The following is a 15982-nucleotide window of genomic DNA, read 5'->3' on the forward strand; positions in this document are numbered from 1 at the left end:
TCCATAGTTCTGGGAGCAGCTTCTGGTTTGGGTTGGGAAAGCTCAGCAGTAGGATGGCTGAGCAGAGAGCAAGGCTGCTAACCAGGAAAGAGACTCCTGCCCTTTCTGATTAATTTTAACATTGTGTTCCGAATATTAGAAAGTACATTTGCAACAGATGTTTCATGGGGAGAACCTCTTTAATCCCTTCCTTCAGGCTAAATAGCTTTACAAAATCCTGCCCAGGGCTTTGAAAACCCAGTAAAAATAACAGCTGAGGTACAGATGATAACTAATCTTGCTGTATGTGTTCGATCACAAAATGGATGGCCAGTAATATGTCACATGTAAGGGCTTTTTTGCTGAGATATGTTATGGGTTGCACTTCTAAAATCTCCTGATACAAATTAAGAAATTATATGATTGACTATGTGCTTGGGTCATCAAACATCAACCACAGCAAGATGAACATAGGATCTACCAGGATAAATTATATGAGGAATGACAGAAGATTGACTTAATATGATTTAAGCATCAAAATATTACTCCATGAGAATAGAAATAAATTTACTTCCGCATTCAAAATTATATATTAATTTTGGGATCTATTTTGAATGAATGCTTCAATCACTGAAAGCAACAGTGTTGGAGTTAGACTAACACTGAGGAGCTTGGAAAATCCCAGCTTTGAAAAGTTAGAAGACTTCTAAGCAACTAGAGACATAATGAGAGATATTATTAACACGTTTTACTTTTCTTGCCATACTGCCTGGGGATCTAGATCAGGAATTTGAACCTCCTTTGAGCTGGGCACCATGCATAAATTAGACCAGATCTCTTTAAATAAATATAAAATACTATGTTTAGAAACTATTACAAATTAAGAAATATGTAACTCCTTAAATAAGGATTTTTTTAGCTGGAAAATCAGCGGCAGAACAGGATCGGCCAAGAGCCAGGTATGGATTAAACCACCATCTTTAGTCTTTCCAGCTTCTGGACCCATATGGTTACGTCAGCATCTAAATTGTTTCTAAACTCAGTTTACAAAGGAAGTTTAGATTTTCCTTTAATTTCATGGAGCTTTGCTGCTCTATGTAGGTCAGTGTCCAGCCTGTTGGAGCAAATAGTCCTTGATCTTGCAGAAGCCAGTCTGGGAAGAAAATGAAGGTTCAAGGCTTGGTTGGAGGGATCATATTAAGTGGAACTAAAACCTGTTGGCACAGTTGTTAATTGTAATTTTAATTCTTGGGTTTTTAAAGGGTCAAAGCCTTCTTGTGTCTGCTAACATTGCTTGTCTTTTGCAGAATCTTCACTTATCTCCAGGCCTCAGATTTCTCCATATGTCCCAAAATCTTTGCCTTCAAGATTTCTCAGGCTGGAGAGGGAAGATGGAGTCTGCTTCTGTCCAGTGCATAAGGCTAGAACTGATTGCAGGACAACACAGGCATCACTGTTAGTCCTTCAGCTGCTGGTGGTTCATAGCATTTCTTTACCCATGGCCTATGGAAATTAATACATCTGGTTTTGTTTGGACAGCAGTGAAGGGTTTGGATCTTTCCTGCACTGAAAGAGTAACTTCAGGCTTGGTTTAATGCTCTGAGAGGTGATTTCTCTACACCCCCTCCCTGCCCCCTGCCATCTCCATCCCCTGCTCTCTATAAGAGTACTTTTTAATCTACCACATCATCTTCAGCTGTCTTTGTGGGGGCTGCTGTGAGTCCCAGCCCAGCTGAGACTGTACTAGCCCAGCAGAGGCAGAGAAGCACAGATGGCACATGGGAGAGCATGGAGGGGGAGAATAGGGGGTCCAACTCTCATAGTGGAGGGTGGATAAGGACAAGGGTGAGGCAGAATCTCTTTGTGGAAGAGGAGGGCAGAGGATGTGGGCAATTTGTTTGAAGGAAAAAAAAAAAGCTAAAATGTTTTTGCAGGAGCACTGCAATGCTTCTCAGAAGGTCAGATAAATCAGTGCAAGGTAGGCAAACTCTAGATAATCCAAAACTTGCAGCATCCATTTCAATGGGGTATTGCAGACTTAGGCACCATTGTGAGCAAAGCAGAGCACTAGAAGTTGAAAAGAAAGGTAGACATGGTCTCTACCTATTCCCTTGAGATGCAGCAAAACCATATTTCCTTATCATTCACAATTTCAGCTCTATTTCCTTCATTTTAATGTGCTCCTCTCACTGTCTTTGTCTTTTATTTTCCTCTGTAAGGCCAATCTATTGTTCTCACTTGAGGTCCAGAGCTGATGATTTGTTTGCTTTCATTGTCAAGTATTGCTTTCTATTTCACTACTGGCATCCTTCACTTGTACTTTGAAACAAAGGCACTGTGCAAACAGAGAACAAACCATGTCCTATAGCAAAGCTCTTTTGTGTGTTATCATGAATTGTCTTCTATCACCCCATATTGTTGACTAACTGTGAAACTTAGTACTCTCTGCTATCCACTGGATTTGGAGATCCAGCACTTATTTTTTTTTTTTTCCAAATCACATTAAGGGCTTTTCCAACCAAAAATCTTAATCCCCACACCTTTATGCCAAGGTCCAAAGTTTGATGACCAGATATCAGCATTCCTGCAGCCAGGCAAGAGGAGGGGCACCACTTCTAGTCCAAGTACAGCTGACTTTTGATGCTGTTTGGAAAGATCATGTGACTATAAATTGTGACACATTTACCAGGCTTGTACTTGTGTTTTTCTTTTCATATTCTTTTCTAGATGTGTTTCAGTACTATGTCCATTTTCAGAGATAAAAAAAAAACTTTTAAAAAAGATTATTTTAAGTTATTTTACAACACTGTATGAAGCTCGAGTCTTTAAAAAATAATAATTTTTTAAATTTTTAAAAATTTGAATTAAAAAAAAATTAAAAACCCAAAATACAATAATAGACTCCGCAGGATGGTAAAATATACTAATAATCTGTTTATCTTAATTTGAAGATTATTCTTTCCAAGAAAATGTAGATTTAGAAGAAAGAGTGAAGTCATACCAGCATTTTCAGAATGCAGCAGCTAGTGACCACCATTAAAACCTTTGGATTACACATGACCTCCTGGAGTTACAGGCAGGACAGCACTGCTGAGTCTTGGTCCAGGCCAGTTTACAGCAGGCTCTGGACATCATCTCTTAGGACAGCAGCCTTCCAGGTGTCTGTGATTCTACAGTTCTGTGTCTTCTACTGCTCCATATGAGATGGCTCTGCCTGCATTGATTCTACAGGAAACATTTCCAAGCCCAGTTAATGTGAAAGCTCATCTCTGAGGCAAAGTATTAATGTGGTCAAAATTATGCTTTGCAATAGTGGAGGCCTATGCAAACCTTCCTCCTCTTACTGTCATCCTGTTGGGACTCAGGCCTCATATGTGAGGTGGGTTCTGGGGGTGCTTCTTGTCTGCCCTTCCTGTCCCGGGTTGGCAACCTAACTTAGTTTTTTTTCCTAAAGCACGTGGTTATCACTACCTGCATGTTGCTGTCAGCAACTCTGTTCCTAATCTTCAGAGAACTGGTCCAGAGCTTCCCTGGATCTCTCAAAAATGCCTTTCCCTGGCTTTCCTGATTACCTAAAACATTCCTTTGGAGGAGAACTTAATGCAAAAGCATAATTGCAGGAGGAGACAGAGCCAAATGGACCCTGGACTTGCTTGGCACTGCACTTTTCAAAATAAAGATTAACAGCTATTTAGCACTGTTGAACTCTCTCTTGAAGACCCATCATTTCCTAATTAAAGGTATCAGGAAAATAAAATTATTTATCTTTCTGCTGTCATTAGCACTGAGCTCTGCAGAGGACAGGCTGCCCATAGAGAGATCTTTAGCTCATGCTTCTCTAGACAATATCCTCCAGAAAGAAGGTTAACATTGCTTCACTTCTATTGCTCTAAAACTGAGAGGGCTGCAAAACCCAGACTAAAGCACACGTTTGTTTTATCTGAACCCTGCTGCAAACCAGACGATTAATAAAGTAATTGGGCATAGCCTGAGCAATTTGGAATCACACATTGCTTATATTCAGCTCTAATGTGCTCATTCTCTGAGGGCTGAAAGACTGAGCTGCCATGCAGCAGGGTGGGACTCACCAGAAAGAACTACACTGTGCAGGCTGGACTGGGAGCCAAAATAGCAACTGCCTCTGTCGAGAAGAGCTCAACAAACTCATTTGCTTGTCTTTGGAGGACTTTGCAGGACAGAAATGTTTTGTTTTTTTAATTTACAGAATAAACCACAGAGCGGCTTTCTGCTGAAAGGCTCCTTCATATTAGGGCTGGAAGAAAATAGGAAGGAAAAGAAGAGGGGAAAGCATGAAAAGCAGTGAAAAACAAAAATATGGGGAAGTGTCCTGTCCTGCAGGTCTGCCTCACCCCACTCCTTTGCCTTGGCTTTCTGCTGCCCTTCGTTGGTTCCGCGCCTCTCCAGCTGGCTGAGCTGAGGGCTGTGCCTGCAGCCCGTCAGCAGGGCCAGCCTGTCAGTGAGGATCTGCTGCTGCCTCAGCACGAGAGAGAGCTCACACAATCTCCCGATTGAAAGATCCAGTACCTGGGTTTGGAGGAATTGCACTAATCCCTGCCAAAACCAGACTAAAAAGAACCTACCCCTGAGATGATCGCTGGCAACACTACCAGCCTAAGGAGTGTGTGTCTTTCAGCATCCCTGTGAATTTGGAAGGTAAGGTGGCACATGGCTGGACACCCAGCTACATGTTCAGACCAAGTATGCAAGCAGCAGCCCCAAGTCAGCTCTTGCAGGTGCTTTCCAGCACCCTAAAACTGCAGCTTGGGCTTTCCCTTTCTTCTAGCCCCAGTCCCAGGCTGAGCCCCAGGCTTAGCCTTAGGCAGGGTACACAAGTTCACCTCCAGCTACAGAGCCCTCCAAGACAAGCCTAGCATCATCCTTGCCTTGCTTGGGATTTTTATTTACTTTAGACCCTTTGCAGTTCCCCTACGGCTGCAACTCTGCGTTTTCTCTTTCTCCCATCCATTTCATTTGGGAAGTCAGTGATAAGAAGGAAGAAGTTGGTTGTCTCACAGAAAATTAAATATTCATTTCAGACAGCCCTCTTAGTACCTGCAGAAAGAGCAAGAAGGCACTGGGTATTTGACCTTTTGCCCATTCTGCAGATTTTACTGCTCGGTGTTGTAAACACATTAACTTGGTGCTGACAGATAGGAAATATCACAAATAGTATGGGGAAACTAAGGAGGTTAATTCAGAAACACGAAATTGACTTTTGTGATGTATTGGTGGATTCCAGAACATCTCCATCTGAAACATCTGAAACATCTGAAAAGCATCACAAACTTAAGTTAGAATGGGGTTTGGCCATAAGGAAAAAGAAAGAAGTTAAATTTACTACAAGGATTTTGCAGGCTAAGGGGAATAAATACTTGAACATTAAAATGCTTCCAAAACAAACCCATAATCCTCAGTTTTCAAGCCTCCATCAGGTTTAAACCCTTCTAGGTAGCATGGCTAAAACTGTAGCAGGGACCTACAGGTTGCTTCAGTTGCTGTGTTCATGTGGTTTCCTCCTGGAGAAGAAGTTTCTGGCTCTCACAGCAAACCTCTGCTCAGCTTTCTTACCCATTTCTTTCCAGGAACCTCTTGTTCTTTCTGAAGGCAACAGACAATAGTTACCTAATACTACAGTGATCTACTTCTTCTTGTCATGAAACAAAAGAAAATATTATTGGCAATTGCGTCTTATATATATTTTATAATCTTGGAGTTCTAAAATCAGGAGGAGAAGAAAATCAGTACATTTATTTGGATACAATGGAAAGGTTTAAAAGACAAACTCAAACCCATTTATAAAATATCCTGGTGCCTAGTCCTGCAGTGTAGTATAGGGTATACATCTATTGATCACCTGCTGGAGAGAAGCAGACCTGTATCCTTAAAAGAATGGAATTTCCTCTCCTTTCAGATAATGAACAGCTTCCAGAATGGAGCTGTGACCCAGAGGTTTAGAGGCTGGTACAGGATTAAATAAAAAAATATTGACTAGGAAGGAAAAATAAAGGAATTTGTCTGGGGAAGAAAATGGCCTGTAAAAGCTGTACAAAAGCATAGTCAATTAGCTGCTGGAATGACTAATTTCTGGGTGGGTGGATCTGAGCAGGCTTCAGAAACCTGTGTTAAGCCCCAAGACTCTGCTCCCAGCACACGAGAGGTACCTCAGCAAGGGTCCCAAAAGCATGAGTACATCTGCTGGGGAGGTTTATGACAGTCAATAGGGCATGGCCCAGAGGGAGCCAGGCAAGCTCTGAACCTCCCCTGGGCTGCAGTCATGAGCCTTTTTTAGCAAAATAGAGACCTCAATCCTTCCCTCCAGGTACCTGAGCAAGAGTCAGCTCTTTTTACTTTTTATTTAAAAGCTTCTCTGAGCACTGCTGAGTGGTTAAGGCAGGGGAGATGTGCCAGCATCTGCTGGTAGTGGGCTGAGCATCCCCTGCTGTTGCACAGGGCAGGAGGAGGAGATGCTCCCTCAGGGAAGAAGATTAGGGTAAGAAGGAGGAGGAGAAGGAAAAGGAGGAGGAGAAAATTATGGAGGAGATGCTCCCTCTCATCCTCCACTGGCACCTTTTGAGCCTGTTGCAGAGAACATTGTCCAAGAAAGAGGATCAGAGCAATGACCATACTTCTACTGTTCAGTGGTTTGGGAACCCACCTGGCAAGAAACATCTTCTCAATTATGTGTGTGTTTCACACACATAATTGAAAATTTCAATATCAGTTGAAAATTTCAATCTCAGCTGTGTTTGTATTAAATAGTCTGTATCAAATGACTAAAATTCCAAATGTGCCCTTACTATGTCTCTGGGACACAGACATCTGCAGGACTGGCCATGTACTCCATCTACCAGGCTAGAGAGATGTGTTGCTTCTCACACACCTTTTTTCAGGCCTCCTCAGCCCCACGAGCCTCTGCCACGATGGAGGCAGTGTCAGCTGCCCTGGGCCTCCTGCTATTTGGTGCACGCAGCTGGCGTGGGTGGGTTTCACTCAAGGAAAGGTTTGAACACAATTTCCCAGCTCTTACAGGAGCATTTCACAGTGAGACTGTTACATAAAAGACAGGTAACATCTCCTCCTCCTCCTCCTCCCCTGCCCACCTTCTGTAAGGAAACCAGCAGCTAAAGTGTATTTTGTGAAAAGCTTGATCTTGACACTCCAGGTCAAGTGTTGAAAGTGCACGCTGCTAGTGTAGGATACTCAGAGGGTTTGGGGAAAGAAATCTTCCTGTTTTCAGCCCCAAACTGGAGTTCCTGGGGAGATAAACAGTGCACTTTACTGGATGAATTTTTTTTTTTTTTTTTTAGTGAGCCTCAGTGAGCCTCAGTGAACTTAAAGTTAAAATAATGAGGCATATTCCCAGCCAAAACTGCAGCATAAGTGGCCATGAGTGACTTAAAGGTTAGGTAACATAATGCCTGTTTTCTCCTGTGTACATGCTCAGAAATCAGATTTCAATCTGTATTTTTAAAAATTGAGGGGTGTTGACAGTAGCCAACTAGATTTCAAAATGGCAACTACAGATACTGGAGTATTTGAATCTATAGAACTGATCTGATGTTAATATAAATTTATTTTTTTCTGCATTATAACAATGCCTATTGGCTGATTTGCTGCTTAGTTGACTTTTTCACCTTTGCCTTTAAGACTTGCTTAATTTGGAACTCATAACAAATTATGATTTCCCATTAAGTAATTTGCTAATAATATAGTTTCCCATATATTTTTTCCTTTCAGATAGTGTGCACAAGTGTGATAAGTGTGCACAAGCCACAACTGTTAGCTTATATATTCCAAGCTACCTTTTATGTTCTTTTTCTTTCCCCTACAGGTGCCTATACCATTTCTTAAATTATGTCATCATATATAAGGCATTGAGGCCTAAAAGTTGAAATTAAATGGCAGGCATAAAACCAGGTCTACCATCTCTGTAGCTTGTACTTTGAGTTACAAGAGTTTACTGAGGGAAGGAAATGCACAGCATATTCTGGGTAAACACTAGGTTCATAGTGAAAATTAATAATACTGGGAAAGAAAATTAATGGATTGAAAGATACTGAAGTGACTCTGTTCAGATGCTTTTAAGTTAAATAATATATTCTGAAAAGTCACTTTTGTTCTATGGTAAGGTGGGAGCTATATGTTAATTTCTTTTATTCCTGGATCATTTTCTCTCTGAGGTGTCATCAAGTTGAGTTTTCAGTACTACATTGAAATGAATATTCATCACAGAGTTGCAGCTTTTGAAAAATCTGTAGGGAAAAAGAAAAAAAGCCCTGAACCCCTTTTCTTCCCCCTCTTCATGCAGCTCTGAACATGCACAGCTCCCTTGGATTAGCAAAGTAGCACACAGCATCCATGTGCTTCTGGGCATGGGCTTTGAGCTCTGCAGGTGTCCCCTCATGTGGGACCAAGGGGTCAATACAAATGTAAGAGTTTTGAGGGTTGGGGGCTGCAGGAGCAATGAGAGCAATGAGGGGCAGCCCTGGTACTGCCTCAAGGAGACAAAGGTACCTGAGCTCGTGGCACTCAGTCAGAGTCCTTTTGGGAGGTGGAGCAGTTACAAGGAGCTTTGGGCTGCTGTCACCAGCACTGAAAAAACCTGCAGATTTTCAGGAAAATGGACAAAATGGCATTAATGGCTGAGTGAAATGGTGTGCATATTGGACCAGGGACAGGAAGTTTATAAAATGAGTGAAATGTTGGGTATGTCACAGCTCTCACTGCTCAGTAATGTGGTTTTAAAGATCTGATGGACAAAATAGAGTAACAAGGCAAATCCCTTGGCTCACAAGACAGGTAGAGCTTTTCACTAACATTCTTTTCAAGATCTATGTTTTTTTAAAAAAAGGGCAAGATTGGTCTGGTGCAGCTAAACCCTTCCAAAAGCTCAAGAGATGGAGCCTCTGCCTGGCCCTCAGCTCCTGCTGCTTCCACTGCAATCAGTAAAATGCTTTCGATGGGACATATGGTATTTGTCCAGACACAAAATCACCTTTTTATTGACATAAAATTATGTTATGATCACTTCAGAATTTTTTTTCCCTAATCTTAACACAGATTCTTTCCATTCTATGTCAATAATTATACGTGGACTTCTGGGCTCAATGAACAATAAAAAGGCTGCATTTAGTGCCACATAGTGGTAAAAAACAGCAAAAAAAAAAAAGTGAGTCTGGGTATTCTGAAACAATGTAGAACATTAGGTGTTAATGCTAAATTTGTAGAAGTAAAAATACATTTCAAAATAATTAAGATATACCAATCAATTTGTGATATCTATCACCAAGATTTCATTGTCTGAAGATGGTTTATACCACTAGCTAGATAAATGTTCAGTATAGGAGACTTTTGACTCTGTATTTAGAATTAGCTTGCTTTGCAACAAGCAGAGCATTTTGCTCTTTTATAGCCTTGAAAAAAGAGTGAGGGATGTGATAGTGGAATCAGCCCTTACAAGTGGCACAGCAGTCACAGGGCAGAGCCGTGCTGGATTAGATCTGTAAAGATATCTCAAAAAAATGGCAATAACATGGAGCAGTCTCTGAAGAAAAGGGTGGTTTGGGATCCCTGGACTGGGAAGACTTTTCCACATTTTGATGATGAGTAGTTTTCTTGCTCAGGTAATGCAGAAAAATATTACTGTTATCAATAAGACAGGTAATGGTACTTCTGCAAGTGTAATGGATGTGTTGCAATTCATCTCCAGCTATCCAGCACCAGAGCAAGCTAGATGAAACAAAACCTGTAATGGTTAAGACAGGCTGAAATAAACTAACAAGACCATTTTCCCCCTGAAAGATGAATATACTTTAACAATGCATGCTTATATGGGGTTATGAATGGTTCAAACCTGTGTCATAACTTCAGATTCAGGAAACACAGTGAAACTGAGCTCCTGTTCCCACTTTTGCTGTGCTGCATGATCTTTCAGGGGCTTCAGAGGGACTTGTGGCACCTCTATCTAGATAGTACCTTTGCACATGCAGTAGGACAGGGAAATATTTGGCTGCTGGCATAGCATAGGAATAGCACTGGACAGTACTGTTCTGTAGATAAAGGAACTAAATTTAATGCTTTTGTAGTTTGTGTTGGGATGCTTACCAACAAAGTGCTTCAAAATACAGATTTGATTCTGTATGCAGTCTTGCTTCAGGTGCAGAGTTCAGCTGATGTCTGCCTACTCCTCTGAAAGCAAATTCTTCCACTTCCCCATGCAGACATTTTTCAGGTAAGGAAGCAACAGTTGCTGCTATTTTTGCTTCAGGCAAAAATACTATGGCACAATTTTTGTTTTAAAGTTATATCAATATATTGGTACAAAAGTCTTATGGTGTCATAGGAAATAAGTCCATGTGATCTGGCTGAGATGGCTCACTAGCACACAAAACTGCACAGAATCCTCCCTGCTGAAAAAACCCAGAAAAGGTGTTTGGGGTTATTTTGTCATTTTATCCAAGAAAGAACCTACAAGGCAGCCCTACAACAACCACACAGCTGAGGGTACCAAACAGGCTCAAAGGCAGTGCCAGTGGAGCCTGTCCTGTACAGTTATGGTGGCACACGTGTGGATTTGGGAGGCATCCCAGAGATGCTGATATATAAAAACAGCCTCCAGCTGGTTCATGGCTCCAGCAACCTTTATTCTTGTGCAGCTTCTGCACTGGAAAGAATATTGAACCTTTTAGCTAAGAAAATGATTTTAAAACCAGAGAAAGGGAGAAACTACTCAATGTGAGTTAGTGGGAGTTGTTAAACCCAGGCTGTTCCACAAATGAAAAAGAAATTAGCATTCAGGATAGGGAATAAGCTCAAGAGGGTTTATTTTTACAGTCCAGCGTGCTTGCAAACTTCACAGCAGTACATGGAAGGAGTGAAGGGATCCATATCACTAGCATATGAAGCACACACAAAGACAGCTTTGTGAATGGTTTGACAACTATTTGGCTGCATTCTGCTCAAAATATTTGTGACAGCAGCAAGTCAGAGCTGCCACAAATATGACAAATTCTTTGAAGTCCACTTGGGAATCTCCATTTTCATCCAGGTTCTTGAAGACTTTATCAATAGCATTCTTGTCCTTCCCAGACTGCAAAAGAAGAAGAGCAGGTTGAGGTGAGAGGATGCACAACCCCATTGCAGCAGCTTCTCTGAACAAGGTCCTTGGTTGAGCTCTGGGCTTTTGGTAAGGTCCCATGTGGTCCCACTGTCTGCACAGCTGCAGCGAGTACCAAAAGCATGTGCTCCTGGGTGTATTACACCTGAGAGCTGCAGTCATGCACTGCCACAGACAGGCATGTTTGCTACATTTAAAACAGCATTTATCACCACTAAAGCTGTGTAGCACAAAGACCTACACTATGCAGATGAAGTAAATGCCGTGAGTTCCTCATCCATTCCCCTGGAAAGGTTCAGCTGGAGCTCAGGCACTTTGCAAAGAGATGTGTTCCTGGGGCAAATGTCAAATTTAAGCTTCACTGAATACTTCCACCCCAGCAAATGTGCAAACAGCCTTAAAAGTGCTTTGAGTGCTGCCATAATTATGACCCAGCAGAATCTGCTCACAGGAGCTGGTGGCTGGGAAGGTGCCTCCAGAAGCCTGTGGGATGTGAGCTAGAGTTAACACAGCAGATCTTTTTCTAAATTGTCATTATTCTTCTAAGATGCATTATTCTGATGGAATTACTGAACACTGCCATCAGACACAGCCAGCATGGCTTCGTGAAAGTCCTGCTTATCAAACCTGATTTTCTTTTATGACAAAGTAACCCACTTAGCTGATCAAGGGAAACCACTTGATGGATTTCAGTAAAGCTTTCAATACGGTCTCTCACAAGATCCTTCTGGACAAAATGTCCAGCACACAGCTGGATAAACACATCATGGGATGGCTGAGCAACTGGCTCATGGGTGGGGGCATAATGGGGTGACAGCAGACTGGGGTCCTGTCACCAATGGGCTCCACAGGGCTCCATCCTTGTCCCTGTGCTCTTCAACATCTTCATAAATGACTTGGACATGGGACTGGAAGCAATACTGAGCAAGTTTGCAGATGATACAAAACTGGGAAGAGCTGCTGACTCCCTCAAAGGCAGAGAGGCCCTGCAGAAGGACCTCAACAAATGAGAGGGCTGAGCAATCACCAACCATATGAAGGGAACATGGAAAAGTGCCAGATTCTGCACCTGGGATGGGGCAACCCTGAATGTATGGACACACTGAGATGCTGGAGAGCAGTGCCATAGAAAGGGACCTGGGGGTCCTGGTCAGTGGCAATTTGAACCTGAGCCAGCAGTGCCCTGGCAGCCAGGAGGGACATCCCTGTCCTGGGGACATCAGGGACAGCATCGCCAGCCGGGCAAGGGAGGGAATTGTCCTGCTCTGCTCTGAGCTGGGGCGGCCTCAGCTCGAGTGCTGGGGGCAGTTTGGGGCACTGCAATGTAAGAAACATTAGTTAACTATTAGAGGGTGTCCAAAGGAGGGCAGCAAAGATGGTGAAGGGCCTTGAGGGGAAGCTGTGTGAGGAGTCACTGAGGTCACTTGGTCTGTTCAGCCTGGGGGAAAAAGAGACTGAGGGGAAACCTCATTGCAGCTACAACTTCATCATGAGGGAAAGAGGAGGGGTATGCATTGATCTCTTCTCTGTGGTGACAGTGGCAGGACCCCAGGGAATGGCCTGAAGTTGTGTCAGGGGAGGTTTAAGTTGGATATCAGGGAAAGGTTCTTCCCCCAGAGGGTGGCTGGGCACTGAACAGCTCCCAGGGAAGGGTCACAGCCCCAGCCTGACAGAGCCCCAGGAGTGTTTGGACAATGCTCTGGGGCACAGGGTGTGACTCTTGGGGGTGTCCTGGGCAGGCCAGAGGTTTGACTCAATAATCTTGTCAGTCCCTTCCAACTCAGCATATTCTGTGATTCTGTGAGCCACTACATTTCAAGACTGATGTTAAGCAATACATCATCAAATTAAAAAGGTGTTTGTTTGTTGCTTATTTTTTTGTTTGTTGCTTGTTTTTTTTTCTTTTTCATTTTGCCAAAATATATTAAAAAAAAAAGAATGTTATAGGAGGGCTTTTTTGACTGCTAATCTACGGGGATTTTCCAAGCTGCAATGTTAACATTAAACAGGAGATGGCAATACAAACCTGTTAAATCTAGGAAATGTATGGCTTTTGTAGAAGGTTAAAAATCTGATAAAATATTAGAAAGAAATTTTCACCAATTTATATTGGTCCACCAATATGTCTACTATTACTACCTAAATTTATATTTGAAGGCAATTTTTGATCATGATCTAGCTAAAAAAAATCTTGTTCTGTAATTTGATGTTTCATTTTAAATGCAGAGCTTTTAAAATCGCAAAAAATGGAACTATTTCCTTATATTTGATTGATGAATGTGTCTGGAAGGTTTAATTAATTTTTGATTTGTAAATTACATTGTTTTAATTTCAAGTGAACATTTCAAATTATTTAGTGAACTATATTAACTAGTTGTAGCATCTGAATTACTTCTGACATTCAAAAATGGGAGTTGTTTTTTGGAAACTCTTTATAACTAAGGCCAGTCCTTTGGTCCTGTGGTATTTATGCCTGATTGATTCAAGACCTTTCCAGGCAGTTGTGATCTATGTCAGCTATAATCAATTCTAAGGCCAAAAGTATTCACAAGTAATTAGAAAACACTGTTCCCTAGAATTTATTGCAAATGAAAAAGTATGGATACAAATGGCAGGCAAATGCAGGTAGAACTATTTTTAAGTCAGACTTATGTTCTCAGGCTTTTTTTCTTGCAGTTATCAGTCTGGCAAGACAGGAACAAGGCACATTGTTGGTTTAAATTTATTTAAAATATTGGCATAAAAATGTGTTTGTTTTATTTTTCCTAGAAGAGGTAAAGCAGGAAAGGGAGATGGAGACCAGAATATAAGCAATTAGCTAATTATCTTCCTGGAAAATTCCATTTTTTCCACCTGTTGCAGGAAATAGGTAGAGCCAGTAAAAGCAGCTGTGGTGAACTGGAAAAAGTGGTGCCAGGCCACCAAACAGAATGAGGACTGACCTCTGAGCATCATCCCATTTGGTAGCTGCCTACTGCAGCAGCTCCCCAGCCTTATTTAGACCAAATGTTGAGTACCTGGGGGATTGCAGTACCCTGAACCAGTTGTTATGAAACCAGACTGTCCTGGATACAAAAACTGAGAGCCACACAAGGAGCATTTGGTTCCAGACTTTTGCCATTAATAGCAACAACAAAATAGTACAAATAGGGAAACATTATTCCAATGTGGAAAGAACAATGTATTTAAATGTGTTTTCTGTATTTTTAGTGAAGGGAAACAAATTTTTTTAAAATATTGAAATTGTCTCCCTGGCAGCTAAAGCTTTTACTAAAACATAATGAGCACTTTGAATACCTACTGAAGTGCACTTTATGATTACATACAAATTTATGTCGTGCAATATATATCCAGGTGTTCTTTTGCTATTAAAGACAAATGCCAAACAGTTTGCTGTTTGAAAAAATGAAACAGAACAACAGATTTTTCTGTTGTTCTGGTTTATGCATCATTTTGATGAACATACTGAGTATGTAGTATAAATTCCTTGATGTATGCGGTATAAATATCTTGAGAAGGCAAATGTATAAATATTTAGAGAGATCCCATCTATTATCAAGGTCCTCAACTACACGACTACCTTCACAGAAGTTGTGACATGAAGTGCTATGATAAATTCAGGGATGAACAGAAGTAAGTGAATTCTGAAGTTGAAACCCAATCTATTTCAGAGCCATTGTCTGATAACTCAAGTGATGAATTTAGCAGACAGGGAATGGCCCTGGATATTAAAACATGTTTTACAGAGTTTGTGCAAAACCTTTTTTTGAATTTCATATTTTCCTACAAACCATTGCATATTTTTGGATGTAATCTCCCTAAAAATGTACTAAAAACTGCTTCTGTAGGCTGCTGTTCCACCTGCTACAGAGAAATGGTGCCGCGCTCTTCTCTTACCGCAAGGAAATTTGGGAGCTCCTTTTCCAGCAGAGTCTTTAGTTCTGCTTTACTGAGGGTTTGCCTGTTGCCATCAGTCCTTGCATACTGGTCAAAGACAGCAATGGTCATTCCCATGGCAGTTTCCAGCTGAGACATGTTGCTTCTGGAGCTTGGCTTTCTCCTGAACAGGCACTGCCTCAGGGCTCTCTTGGAGGATGGAGCCTGCTCTGCTTCTGGGGTTCTTTATGCATCTGTCCCCTCTAATCAGTGGCTGCACACCCAGGGGACAGTTATCCATTAACAAACACCTGTATCTGGGGTACACGCCTCTGTGCCAACACCTTTTCAAAACATTTCTTTCCCTGGTGTGACTGGTACATCCAGTTGCTCACCATTAGAAACCAGCCTCTCCTTCAAGGTACACAGCGTGACTAACAAACGAAAATCAGATTTTGTTATTGGTGTTTGCTCAAGATTTGTTCTTTCAGATATCCCTATGGGAGCAGAGGGTTGGCAGCCTGGTTTGGGTGCAGTGTCAGCCTGCCCAGGAGGAAGATGAGCATCTCACTCTCCCTCACCGCAGCAGTTAGGGACTGTGAGGGGCTGCAGGCTTGGACTGCCCTCTCTGCCACACCAAGGATCTTGTTACAAACCACAGAAATCTGTAGCTCACACTTGGGGTGGGATTCTCTGGATCAAAATTAGAGATCTGCCATGCAGACATCTAACACAGTTCTCCTGGGCTTGTGCTCAGTCCATAGCAGATGTCTCAAATGGGTCTTATGAACCAGCATCTCTCCCGGGCCAGCAAAGTGAGCCCTGCATCTGTCCATGGTCAGCAAAGGGAGCCCTGCATCTGTCCATGGTCAGCAAAGGGAGCCCTGCATCTGTCCATGGTGAGCAAAGTGAGCCCTGCATCTGTCCATGGTCAGCAAAGGGAGTCCTGCATCTGTCCATGGTGAGCAAAGTGAGCCCTGCATCTGTCCA

The 15982-nt window shown here is 42.1% G+C and overlaps 1 protein-coding gene across 1 annotated transcript; it reads right to left on the reverse strand.

Moving 5' to 3' along the window:
* Nucleotides 1–10939: 10939 nt before the first annotated feature.
* Nucleotides 10940–15151, reverse strand: S100P (S100 calcium binding protein P). Its single transcript, XM_062492669.1, has 2 exons — nucleotides 15014–15151; nucleotides 10940–11089 (listed from the first exon to the last, which is right to left on the reverse strand). Exons 1-2 carry the CDS (start codon nucleotides 15149–15151, stop codon nucleotides 10940–10942), a joined length of 288 nt encoding a protein of 95 aa, XP_062348653.1.
* Between the last annotated feature and the right edge of the window lie 831 nt (nucleotides 15152–15982).

This window comes from Cinclus cinclus, chromosome 5 (genome assembly GCF_963662255.1).
Source record: "Cinclus cinclus chromosome 5, bCinCin1.1, whole genome shotgun sequence".
Taxonomy (NCBI): domain Eukaryota; kingdom Metazoa; phylum Chordata; class Aves; order Passeriformes; family Cinclidae; genus Cinclus; species Cinclus cinclus.

What these genes read in the sequence shown, in the direction of transcription:
- S100P (XM_062492669.1), bottom strand. Translation starts at nt 15,151, where the DNA reads ATGTCTCAGCTGGAAACTGCCATGGGAATGACCATTGCTGTCTTTGAC. An exon ending in AGCTCCCAAATTTCCTTGCG is followed by an intron (nt 11,090 to 15,013) that starts GTAAGAGAAGAG and finishes CTTCTTTTGCAG; the next exon opens with TCTGGGAAGGACAAGAATGC.